The sequence below is a fragment of the Colletotrichum fructicola genome (assembly GCF_000319635.2).
Source record: "Colletotrichum fructicola Nara gc5 chromosome Unknown KSG_Nara_v1_contig02, whole genome shotgun sequence".
Lineage (NCBI taxonomy): Eukaryota > Fungi > Ascomycota > Sordariomycetes > Glomerellales > Glomerellaceae > Colletotrichum > Colletotrichum fructicola.
Window position 1 is genome coordinate 1,402,354 of NW_027094052.1, and position 15,657 is coordinate 1,418,010.

Consider the following 15,657-nt stretch of genomic DNA (forward strand, 5'->3'; position numbering starts at 1 on the left):
GGAAGAAAAAAAAAAAAAAACAGGGCCTGCTGAATTTTTGCTGGTGGTTGGTGGTGACAAACAAGAGAAAAAGCAAGCGTGCACCTGGACCGATGACTAATCTCGTTAATCGGCCAATCCACCGGGGCCAGTCTGAATTTTTTTCATGCTGGCGCTAGCAGCTCAGATTGCCGAATCAGACACCACGGAGCTGTGTCCGCAGTGGGGCCAAAGCTCCATCTTTCAAAACATGGCATTTTCAGCTTTGTTCAGGGACGAGTCGCTCCGCCGCCTGTCACTGTCACTGTCACTGCTGTCTGTCACTACTATGAGCTGTCGCTGGGTTTTGCATCCTACAGTGACATGCCCTGCTGCTGATGACTTTTGTTCATAAAGCAAACTGCATTCACATCATTGCATGTTGCACAATTGTCTCCTTATCAATTTTTATGCATGGTCACAAACTACCCCCTCATCGCCCACCCATCATCAATCAACTCAACCGTCCTCGTGTCCTCACCTGAGCTGGTTCCGACAATGTGTCACTGAGGCTGCTGGTTGGACTCACTAAAATGCCATGGCCCACAGAATATCCATCTTGGTGTGGCTACCTACGGGTGCGGTATCCACGCGGCATGCAAGCCAAGTTGCAGGGATTCGTCGCGGGGAATTCAGGGTCTCGCCATTTCGATGTGGGACTGACTCCTCATAATGAGCTCACATCCTCCATACCATGTGGCTTAAAACATGATTCAAACCCTCCAATTTCATTCAAGACAATTCCTCATGAAGAATACAGATACTTTCGAGAAACCTTAGACCCTGATGCCTATATTCAGTGGCGTTCCTTCTCCAGCTGCCTCGCCAAATCCTGAGCAAACCCACACATCGTCAGGGTCGGGTTCCAGCTTCCTGCGGTCGGGAACAGAGCACCGCCAGTGACATACACGTTTGGAACACCATGAACGTTATATTTTGGTCCAACTGAACTGCCATCCGATGGGTCTGAACCCATGAAGGCAGTGCTCGTCTCATGGACAATGCCTGGGATACGGATCTCTGATTGTTTCGGATGAGCCGGCTTCCACGATCCTTTGTTGGGCTCATGTTCGTCGATATGCCAGTACTCGAGACCCTCAGAGGGCGATTCGGACCCATCCGGGGTGGCCATCTGCTCAATTGTTTGGTAGGTCGCTTCATCCATAGTATCCCAAAGATGTCGGTCGGACTTGGTGAGGGTGTATTGCAGCTTCATGTTCGTAGTCACATCCGGGTTGCTAGGGTCCATCTTAAACCAGTTCTCCTGGTTGAGCTCGGAAAATTCGCCGAGGGTGGCACACACAAAGACGACATGCTCTGTTGAGTGTTCCAGCTGCTCATAAGTCGCGGCAGCGGCGTAGTCCGGGCATTCGCGAGCCGCATCCTCTGCATCCTCTTTCGGGTGCGGGCTCTGGATAGCTGTGATCTGGACATGATACTGCTGGCCGCTGGTCGGATCCTTGCCGGCCAGATAGTGGGCGGCGATCTCCAGTCTGCGATCCTTAGGTTTGCTGCCCACAGGATGCCACTTGAACGCAGATAGCGGTGCTCGCGCAACTATGTGCGTCAAGAAATGGCCTGACACCCGCTTACCAACGGTTTTGCGGCATTCCGAGAAGCTGCTGAGGAGTATGGTTGCGGCAGGGAAAGCCTTTGAATAAGTGTTAGCTCAGAACGCGGACCAGCATCAGCTTGAATTGCTTACACCTGCACAGAGAATCACTTTCGTATTGTCGCCTTGCCATGTAATCGTTCCTCGAGTGGTTTCGATCGCATGAACATGGCCTCCATCATCGTCAACCGCACCTAGCGTTTTGACAGTGCAGTTCAGGAGAATATCGAGAGACGCCGCATTCTTGGACTTTTGCTCCTCGTATATCTTCAACAATGGCGCAGGTGTGGAAAACTTGTTGAACCGAAGGTTAGAGGTCACAGAGGCCCGGCCGACTGCAAGCTGAGCAGGCTCGCTGTATTCGGCGGTCTTGACTTCTCGTAGGCGGTCCTTCAGTCTCTGGTCAATTTCTCGCTGAAGACCCGAATACACGGAATCTCCGATCTTGTCGGCCCCTGTAACGTGAAGAAGGTCCCTAGCACGATCCCAGAACTCCGGCTTCTTGGTTGAATCGACCATCTCCTTTGGAAAGTCTCGCATGTCCTCTACCTTGGGCTGAGGAGACCAAGCGGACCAGAACAATGATCGTCCCCCAAAGAAGGGGCAAGATCCATGGCAGTATTTAAGCAGTGGATCACTGAAAGTCTTCTTGGATAGCGCCCATGGGAAGGTCTCTGATGGCCCACCCAGCACGGTTTTGAATGGGAGCGGAAGATTTTGGAAATGAGCGGGAAGCCAGAATTCTACCATCGTTCAGCATGAGAACTTGCAGCGTTGCCGCAGGGGGATCACAAACCTCCTCGCTCCAGGCAAAGAATGCGTGCGTGCGGGTTAATCGTAAGCGCTTCCTGGATGAAAGCCAGAGCAGTGCAGCCCGAGCCGACGACAACGTAGTCGTATTCACCGTCGTCTAGGATCCCGTCGAACTTATTGTTGCTAAGACAATATCCATAAGCGCTCCATGTCACAGTTTCGACCAGCCTCTACGTACTCAATGAAATAGTCCTTGGTCATGACCATGGCCGCCGTTGGAGATTGTACGCCTGGAGTTGGATACCCCCATGACTTCGTTGGCTTCGGCGGCAGTGGCGGTTTCCCCACACGGCAGTGGAAGCTCGACCCCCCATAAGAAGGGTTCGTATGCACGTTATTAGAGGTATTCATGATGATGAGAAGCAGTTGACAGAAGAATTGACCTAGTGTGAAAGAACCTCTGGCCAAACGTAAACATAATTCAGTCGTTCTAGATAGGTTTATATAGGTGAATTATACCACGTCGAGCTTTTGCGGGGGACCGTTCCCCATGTCTCATGCTGGTAGAATCATGGATGCATTTGAGCCAGCCACGAAATTCAGCTCCGTAGAACATGAGGTTCAGCTCCGCAGTACACATCCTAAAGCGAGTCTTGGCACGGGTCTGGATCCGCCTGTCTCACATAACGTACGACCATCCGATCCTTTTCATCGAGCTAGAAGTTCTCAAGTCTCGCATATTTTGGTTTCGTTGCCTCCAAGACGTGGGGATTAATGGTCATCAAAATCATGAGCAAAACAAATGTTAATTGTAAGGTCTACATTGCCAACGAGTTCCTTCATCGGGTATGCAGAGCAATCGGGGCTTGAAAAGTGGACATGTCGAATAAACATCCTCTCATAATGGGTAGACACAGAGTCCAGGTATCGTTTGTTTCTGTAGACTGCTACTTGAGTCGCTCCTGGCGTTGCACGTAGATCTTAATTCACCGAGTCTTTGGCGAGATGCCATGTCGAATGTCGAACGGCAGACGGGAAGCTCCCGCAGGTAAGACAGTTTCTGAGGTGAACCAATGGGTAGGTTCCGTGACAGCCACCTGAGAGGTGATCTTACCATGTCTCATAACAACGAGAATCACGGTCTGTCGTCAGCAATGACCAGCTAACACAAAAGTGACTTTGATAATTCTTCACACTTTCCAAAGCTAGATAGACTATCACGCCGAACTGTTTTTCACTAACACCACGTCTACTGCAGAGAAGGCGTCCCAGTATGTTCTTGCTTTAAGTTAGGGCCTCTGACTTGCTCCGTTCTCTTGAATAATTCGAACTCCGCTCACTAAGTCTTGTGATGTATGGAAAATCGGGCCTCTCTTCTGTTCTAATATTGAACACTCGAACACTCAAGCAGCCGGTTCCGTGATATGAAGTGTTACTACTAGGGATATACGTCCAGAACTTTTATTATCACTCAAGCGTCGTTGAAAAAGTGTTAGATTGTATTCACAATGTTGACTTCCAGTTCGAATTCAAGCATTTGACTGCCTTGGACAAGATGGATAACACATAATCACATTGTTTCATATACCGTTGAGGATTCATCATTGTCGCTTTTCTTCAAGTGAGACAACCTTCTGGCACGATTTGTCCTATTCATGAGTTCGCAAGGGTCTGACGAGTGTCTATGGGTTATGGGAACTTCATCTGAAGACTTCAACCCACATAAACCACAAAATGATACCTTTCATTTGGCGAGAGCCGTGAACCGTTCGTAAGAAAGGATCTCTTGCATTGTTCACTGTGATGGATTCAAAGGCATGGCTATGTATATCGTACCTAGTCGTGCCTGCAGGAGTTGCTTGATGATGGATGACAGCTGCAGTAGCGCCATCAATAGTCTCCATCTCCGCACCCAATCTGGAAGCCCAGGATACCCAGCCCCAGCCCATTACCGGGGCAGGATTCCTCGAGTACTTTAAAAGAACGACCTTGCCACCTAAACGCTATCAAACAATCGTGCATGGGCGTTCCTTGTCTCGAATAGCCGCGCAGTCTGGTCCCAGCGCACACGGCAACCATGTCTTCCGTGCCGTCTTTTCCGGAGCCGCATGCCCCTGTCCCTTTCACCTACAACGACGACCGGGCGATCCTGCCGTCGGCATCGACACACATCAGACTTCTCGAACTCTATCCCTCCTCAGGAATAGGACCTGAACCTGCATCTGCTGCTGCAATCCGAACAGACGAAGGCGACAGCGACGCCCACTTCTCGAGCCCGCTCGTGTGCGAAATCTCCAGCACCCCGGTTGCCACGCCGCGGCTATTCAAGGCACTCTCGTACACCTGGGGGCGCCCAGACAAGACGCACACCATCGAAATCTCAGGGTCGCGCCTCGGCATCACGGCCTCGCTCGATGCGGCTCTGCGACATCTTCGAAGTAGAGACGAGAAGGTCACGCTTTGGATCGATCAGATCTGCATTAACCAAGACGATGCCGCGGAGAAGACTGAACAGGTTCCGCTGATGACGCAGATCTACAGCAAAGCGCAGCAGGTCCTCGTATGGCTCGGGCCAGCGCAGGACGAGTCTGACGCCCTCATGGATTGTTGGGAGGAGATCGGGCGAGGTGCGCGCGAGTTGGATATCGAGAGTTACTTCAACAGAGAGCGCTTGCCACTGCTGAGACCTCTGCTGGAGAATCGTAACCCGGAGGATGAACTGACGAGGAGATTTCAAGCTCTGATTGCCAAAGCTCTGCCCATGGTCACTGAGCTTCTTCAGGCCGTCATAGCCTGGAATGAGAGGCTTTGGTTTGGCCGAGTATGGATCATTCAGGAGCAGGCCTTATGCCCTGACACAGTGTTTGTGTGCGGCTCAAAGGTAGTAGATGTTGACCTGTTCTTTCTGGCTGGAATGATATTCGACCACTGCTTCGGTAGAGTTGCTGAGCAGAATGAGCTCCCTCGACAACAGCACCAACTCCTTCTCACTGTTCAAGATCGCCGTGTTGGCCCCCTATTAGCCATCCGCCGTAGACAGCGCAACTACGTCAAGGGCGCGGGGCCCGGAGACGATCTCTTCCACCTCCTGAGAAAGACATACATTGACGGCAACGCTCAGGCGACCCTTCCCAGAGACAGGATCTACGGTCTCCTAAGCATCGCCGTGGACGTAGATCGCCTTGGCATTACCCCGGACTACAAACGCCCAGACTGCCATCCCACCTTCGTCGAGACAGCCCGCGCTCTCATCCAGGCAGGTCGCGTCGAGATCCTCTCCTTCTCGCAGTTGCCAAAGGACATTGACGGCCTGCCGTCCTGGGTCCCGGATTGGCGACCCGGACTGACTCGCTCCTTCACGGCCATCTACGACGATGCCGAGAAGTTCCTTACGGCTGCGGCGGGAGACAGCACGGTCGAGATCGTGCACACGGACGACTCGTCTATGCTCGGGATATGCGGTTATGCAGTCGACATAATCGAAGAGACTGGTGAGGTATGGGAGTGGGAAGCAGGACACGCGGCTCGCGCGGCGCATCTCCAGACGATCAAGGCCTTTTGCGAGAAATCAGCCGCAAAGAGCCTGCAGCATGGCGTATACGAAAGTCAGGAAAGGCAAAGTGAAGCAGCGTGGCGAGTGCCGATTGGTGACCTGTACTGGACCCCAACAAGAACCTACCACATGGCCAACTTGACCGACAAGAGCGACTATGAAGACTGCATAAGCGTCTTGACAACCCTTACCGAGTACGAGACGCTCACGCCAGAAGACCGGCAGGAGCGCCTCGAGGAATTCTTCGCTCGAAGCCCTGGCCAGGCCATGTACGGCGAAAACATGGACAAGATGACGGGCAAACGTCCCTTCGCGACGCGGCGGCAGGGTTACGTGGGCATGGGCCCGGCCGACGCACGTCCGGGCGATGTGGTGGTGATACTGCTCGGTTCTCGGATCCCGTACGTCCTGAGACCGTCCGGAGATGGGACGACTACCAGGCAGGAGAACACGTATCGTTTCGTCGGGGAAGCGTACTGCGATGGTGTGATGTATGGCGAGGTGTTAGTTACTAAGCGGGTGCCAAAGACCACCTTTTTCGTGGTCTGATTCTGGCTTACAATTTCACAAAACATAAAAACACACACACACACACACACTGGGAGGGGGACAAAAAGGGGTCAGAGCAAAGTGTTTTAGCGGGGATGACCTGCATTCTTGTTCGTCAAGTGTTTCCTCTAAAGGTGTCCTGTTCAGCCGTCCAATCTGGCCCAGCCCTAAACCTCTCGCTGCCCCAGTCTATGTGTGCCCAAAGTCTATCAAAGAAGCCCCAAAATTGGTATGAATGATGATGATCCAATGCCTCGTGCGCAAAAGTTACAGAAATGAGTATCGAACAAATGGGAGTAAAGACCGTAAAGGGTATTCAAGGAAAAGAGAATCCATTCTTTGAAAAAAAAAAAATGAGACTACGCTTGATATGAGCGCGCGCTATTGTTGTTCGTTCCACGCTGGAATATGCCCCCTAAAAAAAAACCAAAGATAAACACACACATGATTAAAAATGACGCCGCCTCTCGCTCGTTTTTGGCCAGAGCGGAAATAATTTGCAAAACCTCCCAGAGTCAGTTCTGGCGCTATGAACATTTGAAGCATGAACAGTGAGCCACCCTGGCCCACGACTGCGCAGGCACACATCCGTAGATCCGTGCCGCGATTATCCTGGTAACCTTTTTTCGTTCCAAACCTCGTGTTTTTTTCTTTTCTCCTCGGTGAACGCTCGGTGAGCTGTCCATCCAAACAAACCGCTTCCCACCGCTGTTTCCTCTCTTCCCAGTGATGAAAAAAGATGTGATGAATACAGTGTGAATTTAGTGGTCGTTGAAGTCCTCGTCTCTCATGGTGTACATGATGTCTTGGATGACGACGGCTCTGACGTGGTGGTAGAGGACGAAGAAGTAGGTGCCGAGGAGGACAAGGGACATGGCGGTGGCGAACCATAGAACGGCTTCGTTGCCCAGCTGGTTGCCGATGGTGATTGTCGCGAGGGTGAAGCCGGTGTTGGGGAAGACCATGGCCCACCATCCCAGGTGGAAGTAGACAGGAGGGGACGAGACGACCGCGATGATGGCGATGCCGAACCACCAGGCGGCGAGAGCCCAGAGGAAGATGGCGCTCATGAGAGCGATGGTCCTGATGATGCCGACATCGATAAGGATGCCATCACGGTCGGGGTCGAGGTTGTTGGGGAGGCCGTTAGCCATGCCAATGAGGGCGAGGGCGGTGAAAGCCGGCGGGCCCACGTTCATGAACAGACCGGGGCGGTGCTCGCGGTTGGGCAGGCCGGCGGACATGAGGCGGCCGACCATGTGGGCGTACATGAGGACGGCAACGGACAGACCAAGACCCTGGCAGGTGAGACCGGCGACGACGATGGGGACGGCCGCAATCTCAGGTTGAGTGTCGGCAATGACGGAGGCGATGGTGCCTGAAAGCATGATGGGGAAGATGGGAAGAATCCACGTGGGCATCATGGTCTGCAGACCGAAGTTGTGCCTGGCGAAGACGAAGCTGTACTGGCCAATAGCCAACATGAGGGTGACGATGACATAGCCCCAGAAGGCGACTTGGATGGCCCAGACGAGGGTCTCGTCGTTCTCGGGAATCGCGTATCGGTTTGTACTCGTGATGAGCGTCGCGATGGAGAGGAAGAACGTGGGGAAGAAGAAGCCCTCACGCTCATGAGTCAACGACTTCTTCATGTCACCGGGGTACAGGAAGAATCTCGCCAGCATGGCCGAGCAGACGAGGACGAAGAGGATGATGTTGATAACGTAGACGACCGTGCCGATTTGCCTCAGGCCGGGGAACTGGTGAGGCTGGGCGAAGATGAGCAGCGAGAGACCGCCCGTGCTCATCGTGAGGGTGTACCATGCCCAGGTGAAGTGGTGCAGGCGAGCCTTGAAAGCCATCCGTGGCCTGTTGGGGTCGTTGATGTCGATGTGACCATGCTCACCATGGCCGTGGCCGTGGGAGGCGCCCTTCTCGACTACCGGTGTGATGGAGTTGCTGTAGCCCTCATCCTTCTCCTTACCGTGGCCACGCTTCTCGTCGTTGAATGTCAGGTCCAGTGGTGCCAGCTTGGGGGAGTTTGGCCTTGATGTTTGCCATTCCGCTGAGTTCTTGCGCGTCGACACCTCTGATTCGGTCCAGGCCGAGTGTTGGCCCGGGTGGACTGGATCCCTTCGATCCATTGTGTGTGAATATGTGTTGATGTTTTAAGGGTGTTGTTTTTTTGTTTTACAGTTGGTGGATGCTCGCTCGCAGTGTGATTTCAAATCGGACCGGTCGAAGCAGGAAACAGGTTGAAAGACGCACGCCGAATCTCGCAGAGAATAAGTCGTTCGCTCGAGAGTGAGTGTCGAGAGTTGGTGTGAGATGTAAGGAAACCGGGTAGAGGTGATGGAAAAGGAAGTTGACGATGGTGGTGACGGGGGAGGAAGATAAATGCAAACAGAAATACAACGGAAGAAAAGAACTTGATGTCGCTGACAAGGGGATTCCAGCTCCGGTGGGTTGTCTGTGAAATTAGGTCTTGGACGGGATGATATATCTCGGTGGCTCGAGAGGTCCCAAGTCTTGGGAGGAAATCAGACTAAGCAAGGGCTTCTTAGAATAGCTACACTTGACTTGGTTAGCAAAACGGGGTATCAGTCCGGTGGAGCCAGTCCGTCTGTGAGTGAAGATGAGAGACGTAGAGGGAAAACAAAAATACACCAAAGTGTGTGCGTATGAGACGAGACAGGTCCGGTAGATGGAGATGTGTGGTTCTGGGCACCCTTGTTTGAGGGGGTGGAGAGCCCGACTGGAGCCGACTGGAGCCTTGTCTCTCTTCCTCCCAACTCTGTTCTTCCTACTGCTTGCGTGGATGGGTGATGTGGGTGCGTGAGGTGTGCACTCCCTCCCCCTCCCCAGGCGTTTGCACGAATGTAGGGCCCTCTGTTGCGTCAGCCAGCTTCTGTGCGTACGAGACAGCAGCAACACTCAGCGCCTCTTCAGATACCAAATTTGGGCTTGAGGCAAAAGTTAAGACGGGAGACCCGCTTCACGACACCATAGACACACACCAAGGGTTGTAGAGTTTTGGATAGCCGCGTAGTGTGAGAGGGATGGGCGGACGGGATCCACTGATATGAAGATCCAATGCGGCGGCGATACCGCGCACAGCGGGTAACATATGGTTACGTCGACTCTTTGGCGGCAGGCCGTGAGTTGGCTGTGGGCAGAAATACATGGCTGTAGGAATACCAAGACTGCCATGCCTTGCCCAGCGCTACGTACCCGTTGAGGCTCTTTGGGAAGAAGGAAGAACGTGGGCGGGCTGGCGTTTGGGTGGCGGGGCTGGCGTTTGGGTGGCGGCCCAAGGAAGATACCCCCACGGCCCTGCACAGGGTGACCCAGTTGGGCGACGACGGTTCGCCAGAAGAGGAAGGGGGTTTTGGATACTCATGCCAGGGGGCCGGCCTGTCTCTGGGTCCCCGGCAGACGGCGGCGCGATGGCAGGCAAGATGCAGCAAGATGGCGGTTGAAGAGCAGGTTGAGGGCGTCTACCGTCTCAGCCCACCGGGGCTTGCTGCTGAGTGTAGACGCATCTGCAGGCCAGAAGGTCGCGATAGTGACGGTTCCGGCAATGATTGTACACGGCCGCGGGCGAGAGACCTCACGACGGTGTCAAGGGGCAGTCCCATCAGTGTGATGTGATACAAGCCGCGAGGTATTTTGGGGCCCGAGGGGTACTCCTGGATCACGACCGTCACGGCCTTGGGCGAAGACAGCAGTTCGGGCGCAGCCGTGCCAAGATGCCAAGAAGTGAATATGTGCCAAGGAGGAAGAAAGGCAAGGAAAGTTGAAGACTTCAAGACAGGAGACGGTCCAAAAGGCCAATCGGGGGGCCGCCAGGGACACCAGGGCCGCGCATCCCTCGCGGTCTCGAGAGGGCCGTGCTGGGAAGAGATTTTCCTTCCTTCATTCATTCTTTTGGGCTTCCTTATCTGAACAATGGTCCATGGGGGCCATCTCGACGTCGATCACCCACGCACGGTAGGCCGGAGCACTGCATGGATTTGAGAATCGGTCATGGTGATGGGGGGGTGACGCTGCTGCTGCTGGACGCTCAGTGTTCGGGGCTTCAGGGGTGCAGGGGCACGCAGGGCCCTGTCATTGTTATGAATCGGGAAATATTAATAGCCCGCCCATGCATATGCCTGTTCAAAGCTTGCTTCAGGCGGCTGGCTGGAACACTCTGCGCGCCTGGTTCTGTTCTGCATCGCTGCGACTGATCGAATCGTCGAGATACGACAGAAGGGTAGAGGCCTGCTGCAGGATGTTCTGAGCTAGTGTAAGGTGAAGAAGATGAAGCACGTCTAGGAACATCAAAGACTTCGGATCCTGGCGGAAAGGCGCCTGCGCGCGCGTGTCTTGTCTCTTAGCCTCGACTAACGCACGCTGCGGACCGCTGCCTCCCTCCCGTATGTGTGATGTATGCCTGTGTCAACGCCACACACTGCTGCTTCGTCAAGCCTGTGTGAAGAACAGCCAGACCGACGCACTCTGTATGGAAAGGCGAGAGCCAAAAGGCGCACGGGGGACCCCCGGCTGTCCGAGTCGGGACATTCGTTTCATGATCGGAGCTCTGGCCGCCAAGAGATGGGAGGACCCGCCTTGGACCTCGAAACACGCTGGTGAGAATGAGGCAATGAATGGCATTTTCTCTGGATCGCTGACTCTTGACTCTCTGTTGCTGTTACTGTTCCTGCACACGCCCCCCGGCATCGTGGCAGGTCGTGCAGAGGATAGACAAGAGCCAAGCCGCGCCTCAACAATATTGGATATCTGCCAGCTCGTGTTCCTGGCCTTGGCTTCACGTCTTTTGCAGATATTCGTAATGAACTGCGCACGCCGCCAAGACCGCGCTCAGCCAGTCGTTCGTTCGTGTTCCCATGGATCTTCAGTCTTTACTGCGTACGCTGTGTGCTGTCACCATGTCGTCTATACATTCATCCGGGCTGTCGATTCAGACTGTCCGCCTCGTCCTGCCACGACGATGCGCACGCACGCACGCTTCAACATTGCAGCCGCGAGACAGACGGGCAGGTTGCAGCTGAGAAGACGTCAAAGACGCACATCGTGTATCCATTGATAGCCGCAGCCGCAGCAGTAGCAGCAGCAGCAGCAGCAGCATGCCAGCAAAACACACAACCAAACACTGGCCTCGATCCACTTGCGCTGGGCACGATAATGTGTCGGAAAACACAGAAAAAGATACAGTACAGACAGCTACTGCGCCAGAGTGCCGCCGGAGCGTAGCATTCAGCCCGTAGAAGGCCTCTCTTCGGTGGTAACGATCTCTTGCGTGCGCCGTCGATGGACGGTTCAGGGGACCGGTGCCCACCGGGACGAAACACCGCTCTGGCCGGACATGTGAAGAAAACGACCAGGTACCGCGATAAGGAACCAGGGACGCCGCCACTTGAGTAAGAGTCCCACGCCCTCTTTCTTACCGTCTACATCCTGACATTCACACACACATCTACACACATCCTTCGCTTCCCGTTGACGGCTCGGCTGTCCCACCCGTCGAAATTGAAATAGAAGTCAAAAAAGAGGGTCCCGTGCATCCCGTTGTTCCCCCTAATTGCCTCTTCAGGTAGCCTCCCGGTCGCTGATGGCTTGGGTTGGGCTGTCTCGCAGGTCCTGTGGTCGCTTGGCCGAGCCGCTGGTTCCAGTCTTCCCAGTTGCATTGTGGTGGACAGCAGCAGCCATCTTCGGCTTTGTTGATGAGGACTAGAACAAAGCTGGGTTCACTTTGTCTCGCTGCAGTCTGTCGTCACAGGTCTTGGTCTGATGTCCCTCCCTCGTCCACTGATCGACGCCTGGAATCTCCAAAAACCCGTGCCGTTCGAGCCTATTTCAATGAATTGTCATCAACTCTTCGACCACATCGCTGATGACTGAGTAAGATGGTCGATGCTGACAAGTCGCAATCACACACACACACACACACACACAGACGGCCGCCACAAAACGTGGTCTGGCTGTCTTGGCCCTTAGGCCGTCCATCCGTCCTTCCGTTAAGCCACCCGCCATCAGATCTTCGCTTTGCGTATGTGTGTATGTGTGTACGTGCGACCACAAATCATATCTGACCCTTTAAAAACAGAAGGTGGTGGCTTTCCCATGCACTCGGTGTGAGAGGCTAGACTAGAATACCACCACACGATGCCTGGAGCACCGCCAGCCAGTTGACCAACAATACAATTGCGAATTTGGGACGAAAAAGCTCACTGCCGCTCTGTGTTGGACCTGCAGACGCTACGTCGAGAATGCTAAACGTACAAAATCCCATCACTGCCCGTTTCTATTCTCGTGAACTCTTGGCTTTTTTGTCTCTTATCCAAAGAACGTGCCCACACAGTCCTATCGCGAACGAAGCCTCAATGATGATGCAACCGTCCCCTCTGTTTGAACCCATCTCTCCCCGCCTCGAACAACTTGGCGTTCTGCATCTTCTACTGGATACTCCCCCACCAAACTAATTGCGCGGCGTTTCCGCGTTTCTACTAAGCCTCCCACCACGACCCAATCAAAGAGGTTCCTCTTCAGGAAAGCCAAGATGATGCATCACAGCTTTCTAAGTTGTTTAGCTCAACACACTAGGCTGGGAAACTACAATTTCAAAACGCCCAGCCGGGAGAGGCCAAAGGGGAGACATAAGAAAGTGAACTATGCTACGCTACAGCAACATGTCGATTTGCATCGCTTGCTGACTTGGCTTTCAATAGGGCGCCGGTGAGAGCAATCCGCATCATCCCGGGACCCGGTGGGAACTCTGCTCTACGGGCGAGTCTTGGCCAGATTGGGTGACATGATCTACCGCCGAGGGAAAATCCCCATCAAAAATCTGCGGCCTACCGGACGGGATACCGCCTCTCGCAAGATGAGATCCGGCTCCTGGCATCTGCGCCGCAATCGCCAAGCGTCCCTCGAAACGCGCGGGCAGCATGACAAAAGCCCGTCGACGATAAGCGTCTTGCTGCTATGGGTCCAGCCCATCCGGCTGCATCCACTGCCGTGCAATGCACCGCCGCCGGCCATCACCCACAACGATTGTCCGTCCGTCTGCATCTACACCGGCGATAGGCAAACCAGCACACATCACACACACACATCACACAGCTATTACCTGCCCGTCGCGGCCGTGGACACCACCTCTTGGCGAGACCCTCTCTTTCGTTCCCATCTAGTGAGGGAAGGTTTTTCTTTGGAAATGAGTGCGCACACGTGTGAGCGCATACAACCAGAGTATTGAACTATCGACTAGGCCCAAGAGCCAAAGAGCACCGCCCCCTGTTGATCGTGATGGCGATGGGCATTATCGCCAAGACATCGCCATGTCCACCGCCACGACCTCATTTGACGACAACGTGGGCGGTTGGATGGTCGATTCGTCAAACCTGCCTTGTCGTTCTCCCCTACAGGCTACACCTCCCCCGGCGATGTCTTTCTTGATTCATCACCGCCCACCCCTAAACGCTGTGACGCCTGCTGTGTCTACACCGTGGCATCCTCAGTGGAGAAACCTCTGGTACGGGATAGTGGTATTGCTATGGACCAGCGCAAGACATGCACAGTTGCAGATCAGCCGTCCAAGTGACATTTGCCCAGAATTCGATTTCCCTACCTTCCCTTTTCCCATGCCCATTCATCGTCACTCGTTTTCGTGAGGGAGATAGCTAGAAAGTCTTGGCCGTAGGGCGTCCCGCGGGATACCGGGACAAGACGCTAAGTGATCGTGTTTGACGCCTTTCTCCTCCGACTTACTCGTACAATGCCTTTGTTCAACGCATGGAACCTCCAAAGCATCGACATCGACATTCCCGGCAGGCTAGCTGCGTCGAACGTTTGGTTGAGGAAAAAAAAGAGGCTATCCGCTATTTCAAAAAACATGCAGTGCTCGAGACAGCGAACGTTGGACCGAAAGACAGCCCGAAAACCTCCGACACGGCCACAAACCGGGTTGTTGCTAACTGCTGTCGCGACACCTTGTCAATGGGCCTGAGAAGAAAAAGCACATGTCGCAATCCACACAACCTTGATGCCCGACACAAGCCCATGAGTCAACATCAGCGTAAATCCATGGATTTCCCAACGGCGCACGCACCAAAAGGCACCGGGGCGCTGGTCCGGTTGGCACCTCCGTCGTCCCAAGAACAGCGGCCCGCTGTCTTCGGAGCGCCGGGGCCTCAGATAAATCACGAACAGGACGAAAAGACTTTTGGGTTTGGTTGGGTTGGGTTCTTCGTGAGCTCCGCCCCTGAACAACGCAAAAAATTTTCCCATCCTCTAGGCTTAATCTGGTCTCTTCTTTTGCGAACAATGTATCGCGACATGGGAATTTATCATGATGCAACCGCTGAGAGCCTCAATGTGTCCAATCGACGGGAGGCCTGCAGTGTAACCAATTTCGGCAGGCCCGGTACCTGGCAAGCCAAGAGTGTTAGATGCACACCGATAAGAACTTGGCAAGTGCTTGTCTCTGGCGAATGCACCGCAGCCATTTGGAAGATGCCCAACGACCGATGGAATCACGGTCTTGCAATATTAAAAAACCTGATGTAAAAAAATTTTCTTCACGAGGCTATCGTGTTCGTAATTGTAAGTCCTGTGGCCCTGGAGTCGTGATATTGGGTGTTCGGTGCTTGAGCCTCACCGCCAAAAAATGCGCTTGGTGCAGCATTGACTCAGTCAAAAATAGCGACATGTGAAAATCCATAACCACAAAATCTGCCCGGCCACATCACCGCCCGTTCTATTTTCCCCGACCGCGGACTCTGCTCGTCTCAGAAGACAGTCCGGGGAACTCCAGACTCCGGACCCATTGGACAGAGTGCAAACGCCCGGCGCTAGTTCATCACAAAACCGGCCGGGACCCCACGATAGAGACTAGGACACACCAAAACACCGTCACAAAAAGGTAGGAGGCAGCAAAAAAGGAGCCAAAACTACACCAAAGAATGAAATTTTTCTTCGCGATAAGCTAGAATAGAAACAAAACCGCAACGGTGGGAACAAGAAGCGAACCCCCCACCGTCCGCGCCCCGACAATCCGAAACGGCAGACCCCGGGCCGGCCTGTCTCAAGGAGTTGACAACTCAGATCCGCGGTCCCCACTATCCAGCAACCTGTCTGCAGAGGTTGCAGACGTTTCAAACTTATTATTGGC

At 53.8% G+C, this 15,657-nt stretch overlaps 3 protein-coding genes across 3 annotated transcripts; 1 reads left to right on the forward strand and 2 right to left on the reverse strand.

The window, feature by feature from the left end:
• Positions 1-814: 814 nt before the first annotated feature.
• On the reverse strand, positions 815-2,650 carry CGGC5_v003132 (uncharacterized protein; the record flags this gene model as incomplete). Its single annotated transcript, XM_066151083.1, has 5 exons — positions 815-1,575; positions 1,612-1,669; positions 1,724-2,373; positions 2,427-2,566; positions 2,622-2,650. 5 exons carry the CDS (start codon positions 2,648-2,650, stop codon positions 815-817), a joined length of 1,638 nt encoding a protein of 545 aa, XP_066009527.1.
• Positions 2,651-4,460: 1,810 nt separating this feature from the next.
• CGGC5_v003133 (Heterokaryon incompatibility protein 6, OR allele) lies at positions 4,461-6,485 on the forward strand (the record flags this gene model as incomplete). Its single annotated transcript, XM_032020664.1, has 1 exon — positions 4,461-6,485. One exon carries the CDS (start codon positions 4,461-4,463, stop codon positions 6,483-6,485), a length of 2,025 nt encoding a protein of 674 aa, XP_031882221.1.
• A 761-nt stretch (positions 6,486-7,246) lies between these two features.
• mae1-1 (Malic acid transport protein) lies at positions 7,247-8,629 on the reverse strand (the record flags this gene model as incomplete). The annotated part of the gene is made up of 1 exon (XM_032020665.1): positions 7,247-8,629. The coding sequence occupies one exon, from the start codon at positions 8,627-8,629 to the stop codon at positions 7,247-7,249; it is 1,383 nt and encodes a 460-aa protein (XP_031882283.1).
• Between the last annotated feature and the right edge of the window lie 7,028 nt (positions 8,630-15,657).